This window comes from Siphateles boraxobius, unplaced genomic scaffold (genome assembly GCF_051911475.1).
Source record: "Siphateles boraxobius isolate OS27281-9 unplaced genomic scaffold, OSU_SipBor_1 143, whole genome shotgun sequence".
NCBI classification, from domain to species: Eukaryota; Metazoa; Chordata; class Actinopteri; order Cypriniformes; family Leuciscidae; genus Siphateles; species Siphateles boraxobius.
In genome coordinates, this window is record NW_027508748.1 from 1,767,331 (window position 1) to 1,791,484 (window position 24,154).

The 24,154-nt window shown below is 38.5% G+C and overlaps 1 protein-coding gene across 9 annotated transcripts in view; it reads left to right on the top strand.

Moving 5' to 3' along the window:
• eif4g1b (eukaryotic translation initiation factor 4 gamma, 1b) overlaps positions 1 to 23,295 on the top strand; it is a 73,727-nt gene extending 50,432 nt beyond the window's left edge. For all 9 annotated transcript variants that reach the window (XM_077230443.1, XM_077230441.1, XM_077230439.1 and 6 more), the window contains 11 exons: positions 983 to 1,091; positions 7,049 to 7,293; positions 8,321 to 8,442; positions 8,534 to 8,706; positions 9,033 to 9,158; positions 9,831 to 9,912; positions 10,941 to 11,039; positions 11,117 to 11,248; positions 20,370 to 20,451; positions 20,992 to 21,132; positions 21,785 to 23,295. In XM_077230443.1, the coding sequence (XP_077086558.1) occupies positions 983 to 1,091; positions 7,049 to 7,293; positions 8,321 to 8,442; positions 8,534 to 8,706; positions 9,033 to 9,158; positions 9,831 to 9,912; positions 10,941 to 11,039; positions 11,117 to 11,248; positions 20,370 to 20,451; positions 20,992 to 21,132; positions 21,785 to 21,966 (1,493 nt within the window). In that variant the 3' untranslated portion in view covers positions 21,967 to 23,295. The remainder of the gene's footprint in view (positions 1 to 982; positions 1,092 to 7,048; positions 7,294 to 8,320; positions 8,443 to 8,533; positions 8,707 to 9,032; positions 9,159 to 9,830; positions 9,913 to 10,940; positions 11,040 to 11,116; positions 11,249 to 20,369; positions 20,452 to 20,991; positions 21,133 to 21,784) is intronic.
• The last annotated feature ends 859 nt before the right edge of the window (positions 23,296 to 24,154 follow it).

The following is a 24,154-nucleotide window of genomic DNA, read 5'->3' on the forward strand; positions in this document are numbered from 1 at the left end:
CACACACACACACACAAACACACACACACCACATATCTCTTTGAACACCAGAGGGCGTCTCACACACACCACATGTCTCTCTGAACACCAGAGGGCGTCTCACACACACCACATATCTCTTTGAACACCAGAGGGCGTCTCACACACACCACATGTCTCTCTGAACACCAGAGGGAGTCTCACACACACCACATATCTCTCTGAACACCAGAGGGCGTCTCACACACACCACATATCTCTCTGAACACCAGAGGGAGTCTCACACACACCACATATCTCTCTGAACACCAGAGGGAGTCTCACACACACCACATATCTCTCTGAACACCAGAGGGCGTCTCACACACACCACATATCTCTCTGAACACCAGAGGGCGTCTCACACACACCACATATCTCTCTGAACACCAGAGGGAGTCTCACACACACCACATATCTCTCTGAACACCAGAGGGCGTCTCACACACACCACATATCTCTCTGAACACCAGAGGGCGTCTCACACACACCACATATCTCTCTGAACACCAGAGGGCGTCTCACACACACCACATATCTCTCTGAACACCAGAGGGCGTCTCACACACACCACATATCTCTCTGAACACCAGAGGGCGTCTCACACACACACACAAACACACCAAATATGTCCCACAGAAGTATGCGCACATCATTCCAGGGAAAAAAAGCATGTTATTAAATGTCTTTTGTTGGACCAGAGGTTCATAAATGCTTCTCATGTTTGTGAAGATGTTTGACACGTGTTGCTTTTTCAAATGTACGTTTATAAGAGACTCAAACTCAGTGCTTTCAGAGTGAGCAGCGTTTACAGAGCCGTACGTCACTGACAAGCAGCGCATTACAAACAATCACAGCCTTTGCGGTTTCAACATCGCGATTAGCCAACTCGATTTAAGTGCGATTACAAATCATGCAGCGCTAGTTTTCAGCCGTAATGTGACTCTTATGTGTTGGTTTACAGCCCAGGATTCGGGTCGTCCGAACACTTTGAATCGCTTCTCAGCACTTCAGCAACCACAGTCCTCTTCCTCCTCCGGCAGCGGGGACTCCGACAGGAGGGTTCCTCACAGGTCCGATGATTATCATGTCACACAACACAAGACACACAACACACACATGATATCTCTTCTCTTTGTGCACTCAAAAAAGTGAGGTTTGCCCATCACTCAAAATACTGTTGTTTATACGATTTTTAGAACTTCGACACTCTTGTAATACAACACAAATACTCATTTGCATTTGTAGTGTTTTTACTAGATGTAGCATTTTTTATTTTACAAGATTGTTGTTGGATATAAGATTTCAACTGCAATGCTTGTTTTATGCATATTGCTCATTTTAGTATCTTTGAGAAAGATTTTAAAATGAGCAAATGAGAAACAGCTTTAAGGTTTTTCAACTGTGTTGAAAATCACATTTAATATAGAAACCTATTTCCACCTTAGAGTAAAATAGGTCATTGTTATTGTGACTTTATATCTCACAAATTTCAATTTTGTATCCAGAAATCTGTTTAATTATTCTTTTGAAAGAAATTAATACTGTTTATTAATCAAGGACACATTAAATTGATCGAAAGTGGCAGTAAAGAGATTTGAGATGTAACTAAAGATTTATATTTCAAATTAAATGCTCCACAATAATATGAAGCAGCACAATTCTTTTAAACTGATAATAATCAGAAATGAGTTTCACTTTATTTTAAGGTGTCCTTTCAGTGGTGGACTAAGTAAAAGTACTGATACCCTATTAAAGTATTACTTCAGTAAAAGTGCTCATTTTCAATTTCACTTTAGTAAAAGTACAGAAGTACTGGATTTTTATTATTTAGCCAGCACTAGTCAAACTTTGTCATAACTATAAGAGATTAGTGCAAACTATATAATATGTATTGATCTGCAAATAAGCTAACTTTTACCATAACTTACACACTATAAAAACAATAAACTTATAGTATACTATACTTAAGTATACTATAAGTATACTTAAATAACTTACTGATAGTTCAAGTGTGCAAACACGTGAAATAAAATACTGTATAAAAAAAATTAAATGTGGAAAAACTAAATTTGTGGCTATAAATGGCTTAGTATAAAAATACTAGTCAAAACATACTAGTTTTATATCATTTGTAACCGCTACAACAGCAAGGAACATGCATGTACTTTCTTAACTACTTGCCTACTAAAGTAGGTTCGAGTTCCAGCGATCTCCCGGTTCTTGGCTCATTTTGACCAGATCATTGAATCAATGAGTTGTTGATTCAGGAACACCTGCCATCAGAATCAATTCACGAGTGCGATTTGTGAACCAATTCAACAGGTTCGTTGGAAAGAATCAACTCGTTCATGAATCAGACATCACCCTTGCATCTTAGTTAGGGTGTTAACCATGTACTAAAACAGAAAAGTTTTTCCTTCGCGTTTTTTGCATACAGATGGGAACGCTGTCAAAACGATACCCGTTCACACAGTAAACGGCTGAAACGCTGTATTCTGCTTCCAGGCCAGTAGTTGGCGATGTCACTTTGGCGTCTATAGACAGAATTTGTAGTTTATGCGGAGACAATAATGGTATCCGTTTTCAAAAACTTTCCCAACCAGTTTTCAAAAGTTTGTGTTTTCAGGCCTAAAAAACTGAATGTGTAAATGAACGGCCAAAACACAAAGTTTTCTGGTTTTAGTTGGACTCTGTCATGTAAACGCCCCCTCAGAGCCCTGTTTTTATGCAATATAGTGGAGTAAAAAATATGATATTATGCTTTGTAATATAGTGCAGTAAAAGTTTCCCTTAGATAAAAATATTCTGATAGTACAGATAGTTGAAAAATGTACTTTGTTTCTCTCCACCACTGGTCCTTGATACTTGTTAATTATACTTGTGATATTAATTAACAGCATGTACTTGCTGTAGGGTTTGTTTTAGGATGAGTTGCATGTAATTATGCATGATTTACTGCATGTCCATGTAACGTGTAACAGACACAGTAATAATGTTTCTTGAGCAGCAAATCAGCATATTAGAATGGTTTCTGAAGGATCATGTGCCACTGAAGACTGGAGGGATGAGTAATGACATGAAAAGTGAAGTCACCTTTATTTATATAGCGCTTTTTACAATACAGGTTGTTTCAAAGCAGCTTTACAGAGATAATGATGCACACAGAGTTAATTTCGGCTGTACGGCAGCTCTAAAAGAAAATGGTGTCAGTCAGTTCAGTGTTGATTCAGTTCGATTGTAAAGATCATCAATTATTAAATTAGTTAATTGAATCTATACAGAAGCAGTGATGTCATCATCCAGCTCAGTTCAGTTCTCATCCAATAGTGTCAGTGCAGTCTGGCCAACAAATGAACACTGTGAGTTTGATTCAGGCTGTATAACAATCAGGGTTTTTCCTGGGTCGAAAATGGTCTGACACTGTCGTCCTTTCTTGCCCTCTTTTTAAAAAAAGCTGTGATTTTATCACTGAATTTCATAGCTTTGTAAGATATAATCATTCTTTGCTAGGCCTGATAATTATTTTGATATATAATCATATCGATATTAAAGTAGCATTAAAAGGTTTATTTTAACTAATATTCTAATTTTCTACCATATAGCCAACAACTGAATAAAATTAGCTGCTCGCTAACAATTACTTGCTTTGCGCTTTTTTCTGATTTCACCTCACTCCAGTCTGAACTAAATGATATTTTATGTAATTTTTCTACACATTGTGATATAGGGTAAATAACCTGTAAATACTGTAGATTTTTAAGGCTAAGTCTTGCTAACCACTCTTTCTGAGTGGGCTATGCACACTTATGTTTTCATTTCAGAGGTGTTCTGAGTAAATTATTTGTTCGTAACACTTCACTATATAAGGTTTGATTTGTTAACGTTAGTTAATGTATTAGGCTAACCAACAATGAGCAATACATTTGTTTCTGTATTTATTAATCGTTATTAATGTTAGCTAATAAAAATACAGCTGTTCATTGTTTGTTCGTTACTTCACAGTGCATTAACTTATGTTAACAAATGCAACTTTTGATTTTAATAGTGTATTAGTAAATGGTGAAATTAACATTAACAAAGCTAAATAAATGCTGTAGAAGTCCACTTCATTATTAGTTCATGTTAACTAATTTTATCTAATCGAATCTTACTGTAAAATGTTATTTAGACGTCTCGCGAGTTCAGTGTTGGACAGATCAGTTGTTTTAACCATTCGTTAAATTGAATCGGTTCAAATGAGTCATTAGTTTGGGAATCGGAGATGTCATTGGGACATGTACGCTCCGCATTGTGAGAGAATCCCGGCAGTTAGGACATCGCACAAGATTTCTGTCAACACCGAAAACATGCGCCCTGTCACAAGTCATCTACGTCACTCATAATAAATCACAATAACTGATCAAATAAGGCTTTGGCGAGACAACATTTCGCTTTGACGGCCGCCTATAAGTTTTCAATGCAGGAAAAACCCTGCACAAGTCAGAATCAGATTATGGATATGTACCAATCAAATATTTCATCCAGTTCCTTTTACTTGAAGATCGGATTCATCACAACGAAGCTGGTCATAGGTCTGTGCTGAGGACCTGTCTGGTCTTTGCTGAGGATCTGTGCCGATGGCTGTCGTATCAACGAGGTCTTCAGGGGATTGTCTAGTTGACAGGGATGCGTTGTGGTCGTGTCTAGATGCAGGTCCACCATCTGATCTGGATAACGGACCGAATACAGCTGTCTACGGTAACCTAGGGATAAACAGAGAGACTGATATTAGTGTAGATGTCATTCTTCTTACGAGGCAACAAGTACATTGGGTGTTATAGGAAGTGTTCCCGGTTCCGGTTGACCTAGTTTTTGCAGCCTAAGAATCCTTTAACGGATGTGAATTATAGAAATGTGATAGTTTTCTATGTGTATGCCAGGTTAAAGCGATGTGTTTTTAGTCTAGATTTAAACTGACAGTCTGCTTCCCGGAGAATGTTAGGAAGTTCCAGAGTTTAGGTGCTAAATAGGAAAAGGATCTACCGCCAACAGTCGATTTTGATATTTTAGATATTATCAACTGGCCAGAATTTTAAGATCGATATAGACGTGAAGGACTGTAATGCGTTTAGAGCTCGCGCAAGTACTGAGGAGCTAAACCATTCATTTTTTTGAATGTAATTAGCAAGATTTTAAAATATGTGATGTTTAACAGAGAGCCAATGCAGTGTTGACAGAACCGGGCTAACATAGTCATACTGCATTTGTCATTGAGATCCTATGTCATAATTTAGATTGAAGAATGCGGTTTCACAGATGTAGAAACGTGACTTTCGAATGAAAGATTGGTATCAAAGAGCACACACACACACACACACACGTGTTAGACAGTATTCTAAGTTCTAAGGTTTTTGGTCCAATAATTAAAACCTCTGTTTTTTCTCAGAATTAAGTAGTAGGAAATTACTAGTCATCCAAATTTTTATATCAACTATGCATACCATTAATTTTATGAATTGGTATGTTTCGTCAGGGTGCGTGAAGAAATATAGAGCTAAGTATTATCAGTGTAACAGTGAAAACTAACGGCATGCTTCCTAATAATATCTCCCACGGGTAGCATGTACAGAGTGAACAGCAGCGGTCCTAGTACCGAGCCTTGTGGTACACCATACCGAACTTGTGATCGATAAGACATCTCTTCGTTTACTGCTACAAACTGATAACGGTCAGATAAATATGATTTAAACCATGCTAGTGCAATTCCACTAATTCCAATATTATATTTGAGTCTATTCAAAAGAATGTTGTGGTCAATAGTATCAATGCAGCACTAAGATCCAGTAAAACTAATAGAGAGAAACAACCACGATCAGATGAAAAGAGCAAATCATTTGTAAATCTAATGACTCTCCTGACTGGAAATCCTCACCAATTTAATTTATTTCTAAAAAAGGAACCTAGTTGTGAAGATACTGCCTTTTCTAGTATTTTTGACAGAAAAGGAAGATTCGAGATTGGTCTGTAATTAACTTGTTCTCTAGGATCAAGTTGCGTTTTTTTTAATAAGAGGTTTAATAATAGCCTGCTCAAAAGTTTTCCGTTCTTATCCTAATGATAAAGATGAATTAATGATATTAAGAAGAGGACCTATGACCTCTGGAAGCATCTCTTTCAGTAGTTTAGTCGGTTTAGGGTCCAACATACATGTTGATTTTGACAATTTAGCAAGTTTAAACTATTCTTCCTCTTCTGTAGCAACGAGTGAATGATATTGTTCCTCACAGGATCTATAGCACGACAGCTGATGCAATACTCTCTCTAATAGTATAAATCTTCCAAGTAAAGAAATGCTGTGCTGTTTGGAAACATCTGAAGTTGAAGCTTTATTTCTTGTTAATTTAGCCACTGTATCAGATAAATATCTAATGCTGTTTTCGTTCTCTTCTAAGAGAGTGAAAAAGTGAGCAGATTAGCAGTTTTAAGGCCTTTCTGTATGCAATAGCACTTTCCTTCCACGAAATGCGGAATACCTCTAGTTTTGTTCTCTTCCAGCAGCGCTCTTTTTTTTTTTTGCGAGCTGCTCTTGAGGGCCCGAGTGTGCTCGTTATACCACAGTGTCTGACTATTTTCCTTAATATTCTTTAAGCATAAGGGAGCAACCATGTCTAAAGGGCTGGAAAAGAGAGAGTCAATAGTTGCTGTTGCAAAATCGAGTTCTTCTAAACTATCTGGTATGCTGGGGAGATGAAACTGATCAGGAATATTATTAATAAAGCTGTCTTTAGTAGTAAAAGTGATAGTTCTAACATATTTGTAACAGGGAGTTGGTTTTGCAGCCTTAGCTAAATGGAGTATACATGAGACTAGATAATAATCTGAGATGTAATACTGAAAATATGACTTTAAACACTTCACAGCAGCACCTCCCTCTTTGGCCTTCAGATGAGGCTCATGTTTAAAACAGTAATCTTGGGGGATGGACTCACTTAAAGGATCTAAATTATATACTTCCATTTATGAGTTTATCCCTTTGTTTATGTCTCAGGAATAGTTCCAGTCGGGAACGCAGCGATCGCTTCGACCGGCGTGATGAACGCATGGGCGGCGACCGCTATGACCGCGGATCAGACCGGCTGGACCGGAATCGCCCCGCCGTTGGCAAGCGGAGTTTCAGCCGTGAGAAAGAGAGGAGTCGAGAACGAGAACAGCGCCCCGCTGAAATGGTCCGCCGCGTTTCCAGCATGACGGACGAGCGCGAGAGAGAACGAGAACGTGGCAGCCGCGAGAATGGTATGTTGAACTGGACATTATAGTTTTGAAAGTTGTATTTTCATTTGATTTTGTATTTTGATTTCTTTTTTAGCTTATATTGAGGTCGTTTTATGGATTGTTTAATAGTCTGTCTTTTTAGAAAGACTGGGTAAAAATATTGAATATTGGTTTTTCTAAGTAATCATGAACCAAATATATTTGATAGCTTGTGAATCAGAATGTGATTCTAATCCAGATGTCAGTAGCAATACCCAGCCCTAAATTTGAATTATTATAATTGCAACATTAATATTATTATTTGCTGGTAATACGTTAACATCGGTTAATGCATTAACTATCAATGATCAATACATTTGTTACAGTATTGATTCATCTTTTTTTCACGCTAGTTAATAAAATACACCTGTTTATTTTTAGTTCATGTTTAAGTAATATCACCAGATACAACTTTTTATTTTTAATTAAGTATTAGTAAATGTTGAAATTGACTCAAATAAAATAAAAAATCATTGATAGTTCATTAACAATTGGAACCTTATCGTAAAATAATTGTATTAATGTAATATTAACTATTTATTAATATTACTATTAATATTGTAATATTATTATTACTACTGATGCACTGAAATGCATATTCTATTAATGCATATTCTGCATATTCTATTAAATTATTTTAACGTGTCTTAAATATTGAATATATGTTTGAATAAATCCGTCATGAAAACCTTTTTTTTTATCAAAGCCACCAGTTATAAATGTTTACATTTCAACATCAAATTAGAGTAGGAACACAATAATAATAATATATTTAGAAGTTGATAGATATGTTAAAATGTTTATATATATCTCTGTATATATAACTCTTTAGTTTTAGTCTAAATGAAGACTTTAATTTGTACAATTACAGTATTATTTTCTATTATTGCAATAATATTCCTGTTGTTATGTAAAGTTAAACAATTACTTTAAATGCAGATGGAACAAAACACAAACTGATGTTAAAGCGATTTTTTTTTTTATACGATTTGTTGTTTATTTGTTTCAGTAAAGAGAGAAACTGTCCCCACTCCTCCACCTGTTTCCTCCAAACCGGCCCTGACAGAGGAGGAACTGGAGAAGAAATCGACTGCCATCATAGAGGAGTACCTGCACATCAATGACCTGACGGTACACGCACTTAAACACCTCATGCAACCAGTGTTTTGCTTTGTCTTGGCTGTGAAAAGCTCACGGTGTTGTTCTTCCTGCTGTCCTGAAGGAGGCGCTGCAGTGTGTCATTGAGCTGGAATGTGCGTCTCTGCTGTCTGTGTTCGTGCGGACAGGCATCGAGTCGACGCTGGAGCGCAGCGCCCTCGCTAGAGAGCACTTGGGCTTACTGTTTCACCAGCTGGTCAAAACACAAACACTATCTACACAACAATACTACAAAGGGTAAGAGATGTGTGCATAATACAATCTTTATAGCCAAATGAATTTATGAATGGCCAGAACACATTAAATGTTTTCTCTTTTTGGTTAAAACTGTGTCGTGTTAGCGGCCCCTAACTAATGATCTTTGCAACTGAAGTGAATCAATCAAAACTAACTTTAGCTGGACAATAACTTTATTCTAGAGCTGCTGTAAAGCCAAAACAATCTTGGTTACTTTAATTCCCTATTATCACTGTAAAGCTGCTTTGAAACAGTCCATATTGTTAAAAGCGCTGTATAAATGAAGGATACTTGACCTGGTAATATAATCCTAATAATTGTGTCAGGCTGTTGGAGGTGTTGGAGGTTGCAGAGGATATGGCGATTGATATTCCTCATATCTGGCTATATCTGGCTGAATTAATCTGCCCTATACTTCACGAGGGAGGAATTCCCATGGGGCCGCTCTTCAGGTGAGCCTGCAAACCACTTTACACCGATGCCAAGAATATCCCTGCTGATGATGCCACACAAAAATCAATAAATGGATCAAATTGACAATAAGATATAAGATTTTAAAGGTGCATTGTGTAATATTTAGGAGGATCTGTTGACAGAAATGCAATATCATATACATAACAGTTTTAAGTGGTGTATAAAGACCTTCCTTAATGAACCGTTATGTTTTTATCACCTTAGAAAGAGCATTTCTATCTACACACACACACACCGCGGGTCTCCTTACATCTACATGTTTCTACGGTGGCCCTGAACGGACACACGCGTTTTCTCACTATGTTGTTCTTCATGATAAGAAGCTTTAGCTAAAGCCAGCGAATAAAACGCTGACACAATGATGAACAAGTGACAATAATATTCACTATTACATATCGTTTCACTGTATAATTAAGTAAACCTAATTTCTTACTTTATCTTTGTAAAGAAAGCTCATTGCTGAACTGGCTACTCTCTGCTGTCTCAGACGACGACATCACTTCCTTTCGGCCACTGTAACTTGTTGGGTGCAATTCACAACCTCACCACTAGATGCCGCTAAAATTTACACAGTGCACCTTTAATCTTTTGGAGCTTGGAATGACCGAATGGTCCTGCTGACCTCTGACCCCCCTGTGATGTATTTGTAGGGAGGTGTCTAAACCACTGGTGCCTCTTGGGAAAGCTGGAGATTTGCTTGTGGAAATACTCAACCTGCTCTGTAAAGGAATGGTAGGATGTTTGTGTAAATTGATTAATTAACGTCCAAACGCTTTGGCTGCATGATTCATTGAAGAAAAAAAAACGAAAAAGTGATATTGTTGTTAAAAAAAGAGAGAAGCTTCTCTGCATTTTCGAAAAAAATTAAAGCTTGATGATTTAACATTTGAAAATGTAAGCAATTAAAACAGACATTCATATTAGTTTTGTAATTTTACAGTTGTACTGTAAAATATTATTGTTTTTTTAAATGCTCATTTATTGTAAAGTAATGTATTTCTGTTTGGTAATAGTTGTAATAAAAATAATACATATATTATTTTTTCATTTTATTTATAAATATAATATTATATTATTATTAGTATGGTTATTTTATAGTCATACTAATATATAATCCCACACATTTTGGCCAAATTGGCCACAATTTTTAATTGCTTTTTAAATTTCAATCACAATTTTGTCTGAAAAATCACAATTTAATGCAGCCCTACCTGAAACTTGCACATCTCCTAAATTTCTTACTCATTCACTACAAAGTGAGCAACACTGACTGGAATACCTGCTGTACACTATAAAGTGCATTATGGGTACAAAAGTGACATAATCAGGGAATACAATTCGAAATATAGCTGCGAGCAGCGATGACGGGCCCAAGCCGGTGGCACCGCCTTTAGGGTAACTGTGCACGAAGGGCAATATGTATGTAAAACACGATAAATGTGAAAGTCGTCTGAATACGCCACATTTACTGAAGCAGTATTGCCACTATGACCGTGAACCACAACAGCCACATCCATGAGATAATTTAAATTTAGATGGATTTCATGTCATTGAATGTCATAGGTCACTTTAAAATGAGTGCAAAGTTATCTTTTGCATGTGGACAGTTTTTATCTCAAGGTCTTTCTTATGCAATTCGAATTACGTGGTTGACACACAATGCATAGTGCACTATATAGGGAAGAGGAAGTGATTTCAGCAGTGCTTGTGTTCTGAATCAAGTTCTGAACGTGTCTGTTCGGAACTGTTTCCTATTTTAGAGTCATAAGAAAGTGGGAGCGATGTGGAGAGATGCGGGACTCTGCTGGAAAGACCTGCTGCCTGAAGACGAGGACGTCAATAAGTTCGTCACCGAAAAGGTGAATTAATTGGCCGCGACTGTAGCGATCTAGAATTATACTATGTTTATTAATCCCTGTGTAATCTGTGTGTGTAGGGAGTGGAGTTCACTCTGGGTGAGGAGTGTGACCGGAAGAGCAGTAAATTATCTCCAGAAGACATCACCAGAGAACTGGAGCGACTCCTGCAGGAGAAAGCGGACAACCAGAGGATCTTTGACTGGCTGGAGGTGTGTGTGTCTGTGTCTGTGAGATCTAAAGGATGTTCTGGATTCAGTGCTAGTCAGTGCTCGAAGTGGGGCGGTACTCACCGGTACGCAGTACCGGCACTTCTACATTTTACTCTTAAGCGTACCTGCACTTTTTCTTGCGTACCGCTACTTCTCGCATGTAGCCGGTACTCTACCACTGACAGAAAAAGCGTCAGTGTCAAGCCCGTTTCACATATATTCCGTTTGCATTGCGTATGTGGTGCATATTTTTTCCGCACCCGTATTAACAGGTTAGAGCGTTCACACTGCACGCGGATGCGCTCCGGCGATCCGTTCCAGGAGCGGTGTGTAGCCTATACAGCAGTGCAGAGATCGTTTCCACACCGAGTCTATTTCTGCTGTGCTGCACGTGCTGAATTTAAGTTACAGCGCATGGTTCGTGGTCAAAATGAACACAGATTGACATGAAAATATAATAATCTTACCATAAATGCATTTAATTAAATAAAATGTATAGTATCTCACCATAAATGTATTTTTGGACTTGCAGACTTGGAGGAGTTCCGTTTTCTCACACACACACACACACACACACACACAGACACACGCGCGCGCACGCACACACAAACACGCAGACACACACACAAACACGCAGACACACACACACACGCGACTTGTTTAAATACATTTATGTTGTTAATAAATAACAATAAATTGTTGTTGTACCAGCAATATCTCCAAGTTTTGTTTTTCACAGTAGAAAAATGTTATGATTTGCCAGTGCAAGAGAGTACCGGCACCTTTTTCCCCCCACTTCAAGCACTGGTGCTAGTGAATCTGCCTCTGTGAAAATAACATTCAGTCTTCCAAACGCTAAAAGGAAATTTACAGTTACACTTTTCAACCACATTAGACAAATTTATCTCATTAGAGTATTATTAGACTCATTAGACTATTATTAGGTGTTACAGGGTGTCCGCAGGGTCTTAAAAAGTATTAAGAGTTGATTAATCAATTTAGAGAAAATTAAGGCCCTTAAAAAGTATTAAAGTCTTAAATGCCATTTTCCAAGGTATTAAATTTTGTATCATCTTTTCGTTATGTATATTTGTCCATAAAGTATAAAGTTTGCCTGAATTTAAACATCGTCGGCGAATAGTGGGGTTAAACATGCGTCGGCGAATAGTGGGGTTAAACATGCGTCGGCGAATAGTGGAGTTAAACATGCGTCGGCGAATAGTGGGGTTAAACATGCGTCGGCGAATAGTGGGGTTAAACATGCGTCGGCGAATAGTGGGGTTAAACATGCGTCGGCGAATAGTGGGGTTAAACGCGAATAGTGGGGTTAAACATGCGTCGGCGAATAGTGGGGTTAAACATGCGTCGCGAATAGTGGGGTTAAACATCGTCGGCGAATAGTGGGGTTAAACATGCGTCGGCGAATAGTGGGGTTAAACATGCGTCGGCGAACAGTGGGGTTAAACATGCGTCGGCGAATAGTGGGGTTAAACATGCGTCGGCGAATAGTGGGGTTAAACATGCGTCGGCGAATAGTGGGGTTAAACATGCGTCGGCGAATAGTGGAGTTAAACATGCATCGGCGAATAGTGGGGTTAAACATGCGTCGGCGAATAGTGGGGTTAAACATGCGTCGGCGAATAGTGGGGTTAAACGCGAATAGTGGGGTTAAACATGCGCGGCGAATAGTGGGGTTAAACATGCGTCGGCGAATAGTGGGGTTAAACATGCGTCGGCGAATAGTGGGGTTAAACATGCGTCGGCGAATAGTGGGGTTAAACATGCGTCGGCGAATAGTGGGGTTAAACATGCGTCGGCGAATAGTGGAGTTAAACATGCGTCGGCGAATAGTGGGGTTAAACATGCGTCGGCGAATAGTGGGGTTAAACATGCGTCGGCGAATAGTGGGGTTAAACGCGAATAGTGGGGTTAAACATGCGCGGCGAATAGTGGGGTTAAACATGCGTCGGCGAATAGTGGGGTTAAACATGCGTCGGCGAATAGTGGGGTTAAACATGCGTCGGCGAATAGTGGAGTTAAACATGCGTCGGCGAATAGTGGGGTTAAACATGCGTCGGCGAATAGTGGGGTTAAACATGCGTCGGCGAATAGTGGGGTTAAACATGCGTCGGCGAATAGTGGGGTTAAACATGCGTCGGCGAATAGTGGGGTTAAACATGCGTCGGCGAATAGTGGAGTTAAACATGCATCGGCGAATAGTGGGGTTAAACATGCGTCGGCGAATAGTGGGGTTAAACATGCGTCGGCGAATAGTGGGGTTAAACGCGAATAGTGGGGTTAAACATGCGCGGCGAATAGTGGGGTTAAACATGCGTCGGCGAATAGTGGGGTTAAACATGCGTCGGCGAATAGTGGGGTTAAACATGCGTCGGCGAATAGTGGGGTTAAACATGCGTCGGCGAATAGTGGGGTTAAACATGCGTCGGCGAATAGTGGGGTTAAACATGCGTCGGCGAATAGTGGGGTTAAACATGCGTCGGCGAATAGTGGGGTTCCGTGTAGTTTATGGAATCCTGCTAGATATGACATCATCTGTTACCGCGCTTCATGACTTACTGCTGCGTGATAGCGCATATGTCCCGTACGCACGGTTGTTAAAAAACATCGTTGACTAATAGGGAAATTAAATATACACAACAAGCTTAAGTTGCATCTTAAGGTTTTCTTTCAGTTGAAAACATTAAACAATATGTGTAAACAAAAAATGTAAAGAAGCATTTATGATCAATCAGTAGCCTACGAAAGGGGAAAAACGCTAATAAAACAGACCGTTCCACTTATCGTACAGAACGAAGGTATACACTCGAGTCAACATAATATTTATCTTGTTTATATTGTTTCACTTTCATGTTGAGAAAAACAAAAATATTCACATGCTCGAGTAGAAAACGCGCTGTCGCTGACAGACGTTGCAGGGACACAGTGACAGATAACAACGGTTATCGCGGTTTCTGTTCCTTAACGAAATTAAAGGAAGCATATGTGACAAAATCATTTTGTCAAGTAATCATCTCGCTCACTCGGATTCAGCTGCGCTTAGGGATGGGACGATTACCGGTTTCACTATAAACCACGATAAAATGTACTGACGGTTAGTAATATCGTTTAAAATTCAATTATCATAAAAACCGTGTTTGATTATCGCGATTTTAATAACTCACTATAAATCCTGTCCAGCCAGCAACAGTGTGACGCAGGCGCGCAGGTTTTTTTTTTTTTTTTTTTTTTTTTTATTCGAGAAGGAATGGCGGAAGGCAGTGACCGTGTTCGGGAGATTTTTCAGCCTTTTAAGAGGACCACATCTGAGGTGTGTTTATATTTTGGCATATACAAAAATCCTGAGGGAAACTTAATCGAGGATGGTCACCCTGTCGGCAGAACATGCACAAAAAAGTCGCAGTGATAGGGGTAAACACTTCAAATCTGCCGAGTTGTCTTGTGTGACCATCATCCACTGTTGTAGCGAACGCAAGGCAAGTTAACTTTGACCTCAATACTAAAACTACGTCTGGGAAATAATTGGGCACAAAATGTTGTTTTGAGTTGAAATATGTTATCTCACTCACTTGAAATAAACTTGAAGCTTCCTCGAAGAAAAGTTCGCAGCAATAAGTGGCTTTGAGCCAAACACGAACGAACAAGTTCAAACAAGACTATTAAGAGTGACATTTAAGAGATAATGTATATTCATTGTACACTTATAACACCGATTTTTTTTTACCACATAATTACGTCCGGACAAGATGATCACAACAATATTATCAAATTCTGTAACGATAAATCAACTCTGATTTCATTTTCAATACAATCAAAAACGGAGACGCAAGAAGAAGTTGTATTTGAATGAAATGAGCGCGCGTCCGTTGTGATATACATGGATGTGCACTGAGTTATTATAAGGAAGGAAATGCCACAGAATAGAATCTTGCTTTAGAAAGTGCATAGAGCTGCTCGTTTAATTTGTTGTTTGTTGATTCTCAATTATAAAACTTTTTGAAATGTTTTCAGTGTGAGCATCAGTTCTTTTTTAACACTTTCATCTCGTTTTAACAAAACCGTGATAATATTGATAATCACGATAATTTCGGTCACTATAATCGTGATATGAAATTTTCATACCGTCCCATCCCTAGCTGCGCTACTGCAGTCGTCAATGCACTGATGGACAGCTGTCTTTCCTCATTCGACTGCTGTTTGGATTTCATGTGATTTCTCATTGTGGTGGTGATATTATAACTCGGTATCATTAATAAGTTTGATTAAAAGTAATTCCGTTTTGTAATATCATTTAGTAAGATCATTTTCATTTAAAGTAATTTCCAAACTTCACGAGGCTGACGACGACATGTGATCAAATACAATCAACACGCTCCACAGCGCCAAACAGTGTATTTAATTATAACTGCGAGTAAGTGATTGGGATTTATCATGGATTCACAGCATTTACTGCCAGCAAAGCAACGTAGTCAAATTCGAATAGTATTTTATTTTTTCGAATAATAATTACAGATCGAATATTCGTTTACTGACGCTCTGCTCTGGTGCATCAAATCAAGCACTCAGTGGTAATCACAGGTGAACTGTCTGGCCAGTCAGGTGTTTGTCATGAGAAGTGTACCACAAAAGAGCTATGGTTTGCAGACAGGTATAAGAGTTGTTGTTACAAATACGTCTTTTGAATATACTTTGTGAACTCATTGTCTCTTTAGCTGAGAGAGGTTTATCTTCCCTCTTCAATAAGTTTTGTCAATTGTTTTGTTTATTGGTCTAATTCTGGTTTCTCTTTCTAATAAACCTTGCATTGGGTCAGTCATTCAATTAATTATCTTGTGCTTCATTCCCACCCTTCTGAATTATTTTGTACTGATAAGGAGGTTATCACAAACTAAGACTCTTTAGTTGTGCTATCTTACAATCAGTATATAAATGTAAGGTGTTGCCGATTTAATGATTAAAACTTGAAGTGGTGATGAGGTCTTAAAATGTATGGAAGGGGTCTTGAAAAAGGTCTTAAAAGGTATTACATTTAATTCCATGATTCCTGTATATACCCTGTGTTAGGGTTGGGAGAATAAGTTGACTTGTAGTTGCCAAGTTACTTATAGTCAGTAGAATGTTTGTTGGGGGACCAACACAATAAAGTGTTAGCAGATATTATGCAGATAGTCTACTAATACTCTAATGACAGTTAGTTGACATGTAGCTGAAAAGTTACTTATTGTCAGTAGAATGTCTAAAGTGGACTATCAAAATAAAGTGTTACCAAATTTACTACAGAGGTCACATCCCTTCAGGGCACGGTGCTTTTTCACTCTGCCAAGAAACTTTTTCGCTCTTTCAGGAAACTTTTCTGCTCTTCCGAGAAATAAATTGCGCTCTTCCGAGAAACTTTTCTGTTCTTCCGAGAAACTTTTGCGCTCTTCCGAGAAACTTTTGCACTCTTCCGAGAAACTTTTGCGCTCTTCTGAGAATCTTTTGCGTTCAACTGAGAAACTTTTGCTTTCTACTGAGAATCTTTTGCCCACTTCTGAGAAACTTTTGCACTCTTCTTAGAAACTTTTGCGCTCTTCTGAGAAACTTTTGCACTCTTCTGAGAAACTTTTGCGCTCTTCTGAGAAACTTTTGCCCACTTCTGAGAAACTTTTGCCCACTTCTGAGAAACTTTTGCGCCCTTCCGAGAAACTTTTGCCCACTTCTGAGAAACTTTTGCCCACTTCTGAGAAACTTTTGCCCACTTCTGAGAAACTTTTGCGCCCTTCCGAGAAACTTTTGCACTCTTCTGAGAAACTTGCCCACTTCTGAGAAACTTTTGCTCTATTCTGAGAAACAAATTGCTCTTCCGAGAAACTTTTGCGCTCTTCTGAGAATCTTTCGCGCTCTTCTGAGAATCTTTTGCGTTCAACTGAGAAACTTTTGCTTTCTTCTTAGAATCTTTTGCCCACTTCTGAGAAACTTTTGCACTCTTCTGAGAAACTTTTGCGCTCTTCTGAGAAACTTTTGCACTCTTCTGAGAAACTTTTGCGCTCTTCTGAGAAACTTTTGCCCACTTCTGAGAAACTTTTGCCCACTTCTGAGAAACTTTTGCCCACTTCTGAGAAACTTTTGCCCACTTCTGAGAAACTTTTGCGCCCTTCCGAGAAACTTGCCCACTTCTGAGAAACTTTTGCCCACTTCTGAGAAACTTTTGCACTCTTCTGAGAAACTTGCCCACTTCTGAGAAACTTTTGCGCTATTCTGAGGAAACTTTTCTGCTTTTCCGAGAAACTTTTGCCCTCTTCCGAGAAACAAATTGCTCTTCCGAGAAACTTTTGCACTCTTCCGAGAAACTTTTGCACTCTTCTGAGAAACTTGCCCACTTCTGAGAAACTTTTGCGCCCTTCCGAGAAACTTTTGCACTCTTCTGAGAAACTTTTGCACTCTTCTGAGAAACTTTTGCCCACTTCTGAGAAACTTTTGCACTCTTCTGAGAAACTTGCCCACTTCTGAGAAACTTTTGCGCTATTCTGAGGAAACTTTTCTGCTTTTCCGAGAAACTTTTGCCCTCTTCCGAGAAACAAATTGCTCTTCCGAGAAACTTTTGCACTCTTCCGAGAAACTTTTGCACTCTTCTGAGAAACTTGCCCACTTCTGAGAAACTTTTGCGCCCTTCCGAGAAACTTTTGCCCACTTCTGAGAAACTTTTGCACTCTTCTGAGAAACTTGCCCACTTCTGAGAAACTTTTGCGCTATTCTGAGGAAACTTTTCTGCTTTTCCGAGAAACTTTTGCCCTCTTCCGAGAAACAAATTGCTCTTCCGAGAAACTTTTGCACTCTTCCGAGAAACTTTTGCACTCTTCTGAGAAACTTGCCCACTTCTGAGAAACTTTTGCGCCCTTCCGAGAAACTTTTGCACTCTTCTGAGAAACTTGCCCACTTCTGAGAAACTTTTGCGCTATTCTGAGGAAACTTTTCTGCTTTTCCGAGAAACTTTTGCCCTCTTCCGAGAAACAAATTGCTCTTCCGAGAAACTTTTGCACTCTTCCGAGAAACTTTTCTGCTCTTCCGAGAAACTTTTGCGCTCTTCCGAGAAACTTTTCTGCCTTTCCAAGAAACTTTTGCGCTCTTCCGAGAAACTTTTGCACTCTTCTGAGAAACTTTTCTGCTCTTTTGAGAAACTTTTGCGCTCTTCCGAGAAACTTTTGCGTTCAACCAAGAAACTTTTGCTTTCTTCCGAGAAACTTTTGCGCTCTTCTGGGAAACTTTTGCACTCTTCCGAGAAACTTTTGCGTTCAACTGAGAAACTTTTGCTTTCTTCCGAGAAACTTTTGCGCTCTTCCGAGAAACTTTTGCGCTCTTCCAGAGAAACTTTTGCGCTCTTCCAGAGAAACTTTTGCGCTCTTCCGAGAAACTTTTGAGCTCTTCCAGAGAAACTTTTCTGCTCTTACGAGAAACTTTTCTGCTCTTACGAGAAACTTTTGCCCTTTTCCAAGAAACTTTTCTGCTCTTACGAGAAACTTTTCTGCTCTTACGAGAAACTTTTCTGCTCTTACGAGAAACTGTTGCCCTTTTCCAAGAAACTTTTGCCCTCTCCCAAGAAACAAATTGGATTCTTCCAAAAAACTTTTGCGCTCTTCCGAGAAACTTTTGCGCTCTTCCGGGAAACTTTTGCTCTCTTCCGAGAAACTTTTGCTTTCTTCCGAGATACTTTTGTGCTTTTCCGAGAAACTTTTGCCCTCTTCCGAGAAACTTTTGCCCTCTTCCGGGAAACTTTTGCCCTCTTCCGAGAAACTTTTGCTTTCTTCCGAGAAACTTTTGTTCTCTTCCGAGAAACATTTGCGCTCTTCCGAGAAACTTTTGCGCCCTTCCGGGAAACTTTTGCCCTCTTCCGAGAAACTTTTGCTTTCTTCCGAGATACTTTTGCGCTTTTCCGAGAAACTTTTGCCCTCTTCCGAGAAACGTTTGCCCTCTTCCGTGAAATTTGTGTTCAACCGAGAAACTTTTCCGCTCTTTTCCGGGAAACTTTTGTGCTCTTCCATGAAATTTATGTTCAACCGAGAAACTTTACCGCTCTTCCGGGAAACTTTTGTGCTCTTCCGAGAAACTTTTGCTTTCTTCCGAGATACTTTTGCGCTTTTCCGAGAAACTTTTGCCCTCTTTCGAGAAACTTTTGCCCTCTTCCGTGAAATTTGTGTTCAACCGAGAAACTTTTCCGCTCTTTTCCGGGAAACTTTTGTGCTCTTCCGAGAAACTTTTGCCCTCTTCCATGAAATTTATGTTCAACCGAGAAACTTTACCGCTCTTCCGGGAAACTTTTGCGCTCTTCCAAGAAACTTTTGCGTTCTTCCCGAGAAACTTTTGTGCTCTTCCGAGAAACTTTTGCGCTCTTTCGAGAAACTTTTGTGCTCTTCCGATAAACTTTTGTGCTCTTCCGAGAAACTTTTGCCCTCTTCTGTGAAATTTATGTTCAACCGAGAAACTTTTCCGCTCTTCCGAGAAACTTTTGCGCTCTACCGAGAAACTTTTGCCCTCTTCCGAGAAACTTTTGCGCTCTTCTGAGAAACTTTTGTGCTCTTCCGGGAAACTTTTGCCCTCTTCCGAGAAACTTTTGCTTTCTTCCGAGAAACTTTTGCGCTTTTCCGAGAAACTTTTGCACTCTTCCGTGAAATTTGTGTTCAACCGAGAAACTTTTCCGCTCTTTTCCGGGAAACTTTTGTGCTCTTCCGAGAAACTATTGCCCTCTTCCATGAAATTTATGTTCAACCGAGAAACTTTACCGCTCTTCCGGGAAACTTTTGTGCTCTTCCGGGAAACTTTTGCGTTCTTCCCGAGAAACTTTTGCTTTCTTCCCGAGAAACTTTTGCGCTTTTCTGAGAAATGGAGCATAAAGGTTCTGGTAATGGAAAAATATGAGCTGGGAGGAAGAATAATGTTTGTGCTCCCAAATTAAAAAAAGTTTTGCAAGTTGTGCGAGTGAATGCAAAGTTCCTAAGTTCAATGCTTTTGTATTCCCTAACAAGCGTGTGTATTTTCAACTCAGTTAGAGATGAATTATAGCTGTTCTGTTCAGCTTTTCCAGCTGTGTTTGTCACCTCGATGACCTTTGACCTGTCCCTCTGTGCAGGCCAATCTGGATGAGCAGCAAATAGCATCTAACATGTTTGTCCGAGCGATGATGACCGCAGTCTGCCAGTCTGCCATCATCTGTAAGTCACTTTTTAAAATGACACTCAAAACATGTTTAATTTACATAATGTGAAGCTGAATATACAATGGGTAATAATGTTGATTTTATACATCAGGATTTATGTAGAATAAGCCAAGTTTCCACTATCTCAGTCAAGTCAAGTCTCAACAATCTCAGTCAAGTCAAGTCACCTTTATTATATAGCGCTTTTTTACAATACAGATTGTTTCAAAGCAGCTTTACAGAGATAACAGGAAAATAATGCAACAAAGTTTGTTTCTAAAAGAAAATAGAAAGTTCAGTGATGTTTCATTTTTTTGTTTGTAAAAGTTATTCATTTAGTTTATTTATATAAATATATACAGCCTCTCTGGAGAAAACCATGATGTCATCGTCCAGCTCAGTTCAGTTCTTATATAATGGTGTCAATGCAAGCAGATGAATAATACTATCTCCAAAATTTGCTTTTTGACAAACTTTTCGCCAACTATTTTTCTTTTATAATATTATCATTGATGAATCATGGCTTTAATTTTGTTTTCATCCTGTCATTGTCAAGGTGACAATCCATATAAAGTAGACGCTAAAGAAATTACCCAGAGGGCCAAGCTGCTGCAGCGCTACATTAAAGATGAGCAGAAAGAGCTGCAGGCACTGTACGCCTTACAGGGTCTGATGGTACAAATGGAGCAGCCGCCAAGTAAGTGTGTTCGTATGTCATTTAGTGGTGGAACGGATCAATAAATGCACGGATCAGATCATTTACGCTTTTTGAGCCACGGATCGGATTATTTTTCAGATCAGCAAAAAAAAAAATATATATATATACATTATTATTATATTATCTCTCTCTCAATTTTCATTTTTCAATTTCAAATTAGCTTTATTAGCATGACTGTGTAACACAATGTTGCCCAAGCATCAACATATTATATATAAATAATAAAACAAACAAACAAATAAAACGTGTATGTATAGATCATGTCATATGTAGCATTGTAAATAGATAGATAAAAATAATCTATCTAAATAAATGAATAAATACAGTAGGTCACTAGAGATTTAGCCGTCTCTGGCATTGTGAATAGCTAACACATACTTAGTCGCTAGTGCAGCTGTACTATCATTTTCTTAAATGATAACGTTAAAAACGTTTAAAATTGTTTGAATATGTAAATTGGCAAGACAAAACGCGTCCAAATTATAAACGTTCACTCTATGATGGTTAAATTGAGCAGTTAATCTGCGAATCAGACGCGTGCTGATCCGTTCCACCCCTAATGTCATTAAGCAGGGATATATCCAACGCTTCTCCTCGTTTATCAATAACATCCCCCTCTTTCTCTCTGCAGATCTGCTGCGGATGTTCTTCGACGTGTTGTACGACGAGGACGTCATAAAAGAGGAGGGTTTTTACAGGTGGGAGTCCAGCAAAGATCCCGCCGAACAACAAGGAAAGGGCGTCGCCCTCAAATCCGTCACCGCCTTCTTTACCTGGCTGCGTGAAGCTGAGGACGAATCAGACAACAGCTAGGTCTTTGGCCACACCCACTACAGAGATGGATTGATGAAAAAAACATAAAATATATTTGAGGAAAAAAAGAACATTTGGGAGATTTTCAACATTTTTTGTTTTGTTTTTTTGTCTTGTCGTTTGCGCAAGAAAAATGCCGTTGAACTGAAACGAAATAAAGCGATAAAGAAAAGTATTAGAGGATGACAAGCCTTATCTGCTCGCTGCAGTTTTAGCCGTTAGAATTGCTACTTTCCCGTTTCTCGCTCCTGCTGCCATGGAGACGGACGTTGATGACATCACTTCATTGAATTGTTTGTTTATGATGTCACTTCCTGGTGACAGAAAGCTGCTCAGAGTTCTATTTTCCGTTTTGAATCCCTTTATATTTGTGATCTAGTTTTGCGTGGACCGGCTGATCGTGTGCGTGTTGCTGTAACGGAGGAGGATTGGTTCGGGGGTTTTCCCCTCAATTTGGGATTTTGTTTAGTTCTAGTGGAGTGATTTGAGCTCTTTTTCTATGTTTTTTATGACAGAAAATCTAATTAAAAATGCAAATTGCATCACCTGTTTCAGAGCTGCGGTTTTCAGTTGTTTCTTTGCAGCTCTGGGCGATGAAACATTGCTAGAAACATTAAACTTTGACCTTTTTGCTGCTGCTGCTGTTGGCCATCGAGACGCTTCTGCTGGCCTGACCTGACGTACGGTTCCCTTACACACTTAATGGAGAAATCATTCAAACTTAAAAAAAACAAAAAAAATAATAATTTAAGGAAGGCAGACACTTAAGGGTATCGAGGTGCTTGTGTGGATGTGCTCTTTGCACCTGTAGTGGACTTTACAAAATAAATCACTATTACAACTTGAAAATATATATAGAAAAGAACTCTTTAAAAGTGTTTAAGAGAAGAAAACTAAAAAAAAACTTTAAAAAAAAGCTGGAGAATGAGAGTACGAATACTACATGCCTTTCAGCTCCTTGGAGTGGAGATGCATTTCAGGAGCGCCTTGTAAATACATGTGTTTTTTTGTTTTGTTTTTTTGTTTGTTAGTTGTTTTTTTCAATAAAAAAATGCTAACTTTAATGCCATGTATTAATTTTTGGCTTTGATTTTCATGTATTTAGTTTTTTTTTCCTTTTGCGGTTTAACCAACCGGCTTGTACAATTATCCTCCTCTAGTTATTGATTATAGTTTAATGAAATTATGTAAATATTTCTTTTTTTCTTCTTTTTTTTTTGTTGCTTTTTTTTGCTTTAAGTATTTAATTAAGAGAAATTAATGCCTCTTTTCACATTTGAAACTGGAAAAGTTAATAAAGGACATTACAATGGAAAAAAAGGAAAAAAACGTGTTGATGTTCCTTTTCTTGACGGTTATCCTGCTTGAAGTGCATTCGTTTATCATTTGCTGAATGTTTTTGGAAAAATATCTGCATTGATCATGGACTGAGATTATTTCATAGAGTTTTGCTCGTGCCTCATGCGTGTCTTAATGCAGATGATCATCCATAATCAGTCTGTCCATCTCAGTTTCTGCTGGAGAAAAGAGAACGCAACAGCTCGTGATAAAACAAGAATCAACATAAGCTTGGCTATCCAGAGATGGAGAACTGAAGGATTTGAAATGTAAAAGCGACGCTGAGATGATGGTGTTTTATGACTCAACCGGAGAGTAAGTGTTTTATGGAACAGATAAACTGTCATATGTATCTCTCTAACAGTCTTAAATGATTATTCTATTAAACTAGATAGTTTCAGTATGATTGTTGTAGCTATGCTGGAATTTATTTTCAAGGAAGTAGCGTGTCTATTAACAGCTAAAGCTACAGTAACGTCTTCAGCTTGTCAACTTGAGATCCTCTCATCTAAACTGATCATATCAAAGAATATAGTGAATGTTTTATAAGCAGTATAATCATATTAATCTGCAAAAGCACAACCAAAACAATGTTCTTCTGCAAAATGCATGCAGTTTTGTTTTTTAACCGCTAGAGTGCCAAACGTTAGTGTACCTTTAAATGATTGCACAATACTTTCATGTTTAACAGGTTATCTTCATTTTTGTTTCTAGTGATAAAGTATGTTTGTTTAACCGTTTAAATCATAAAATGTAACTACAAATTAAATTGATATAAAACAGATTTCCATAAAAAAAGTGTGGTTTCTATCTTTTAAAGCATTGAAAATGATCTTGTAAATATTTTTAT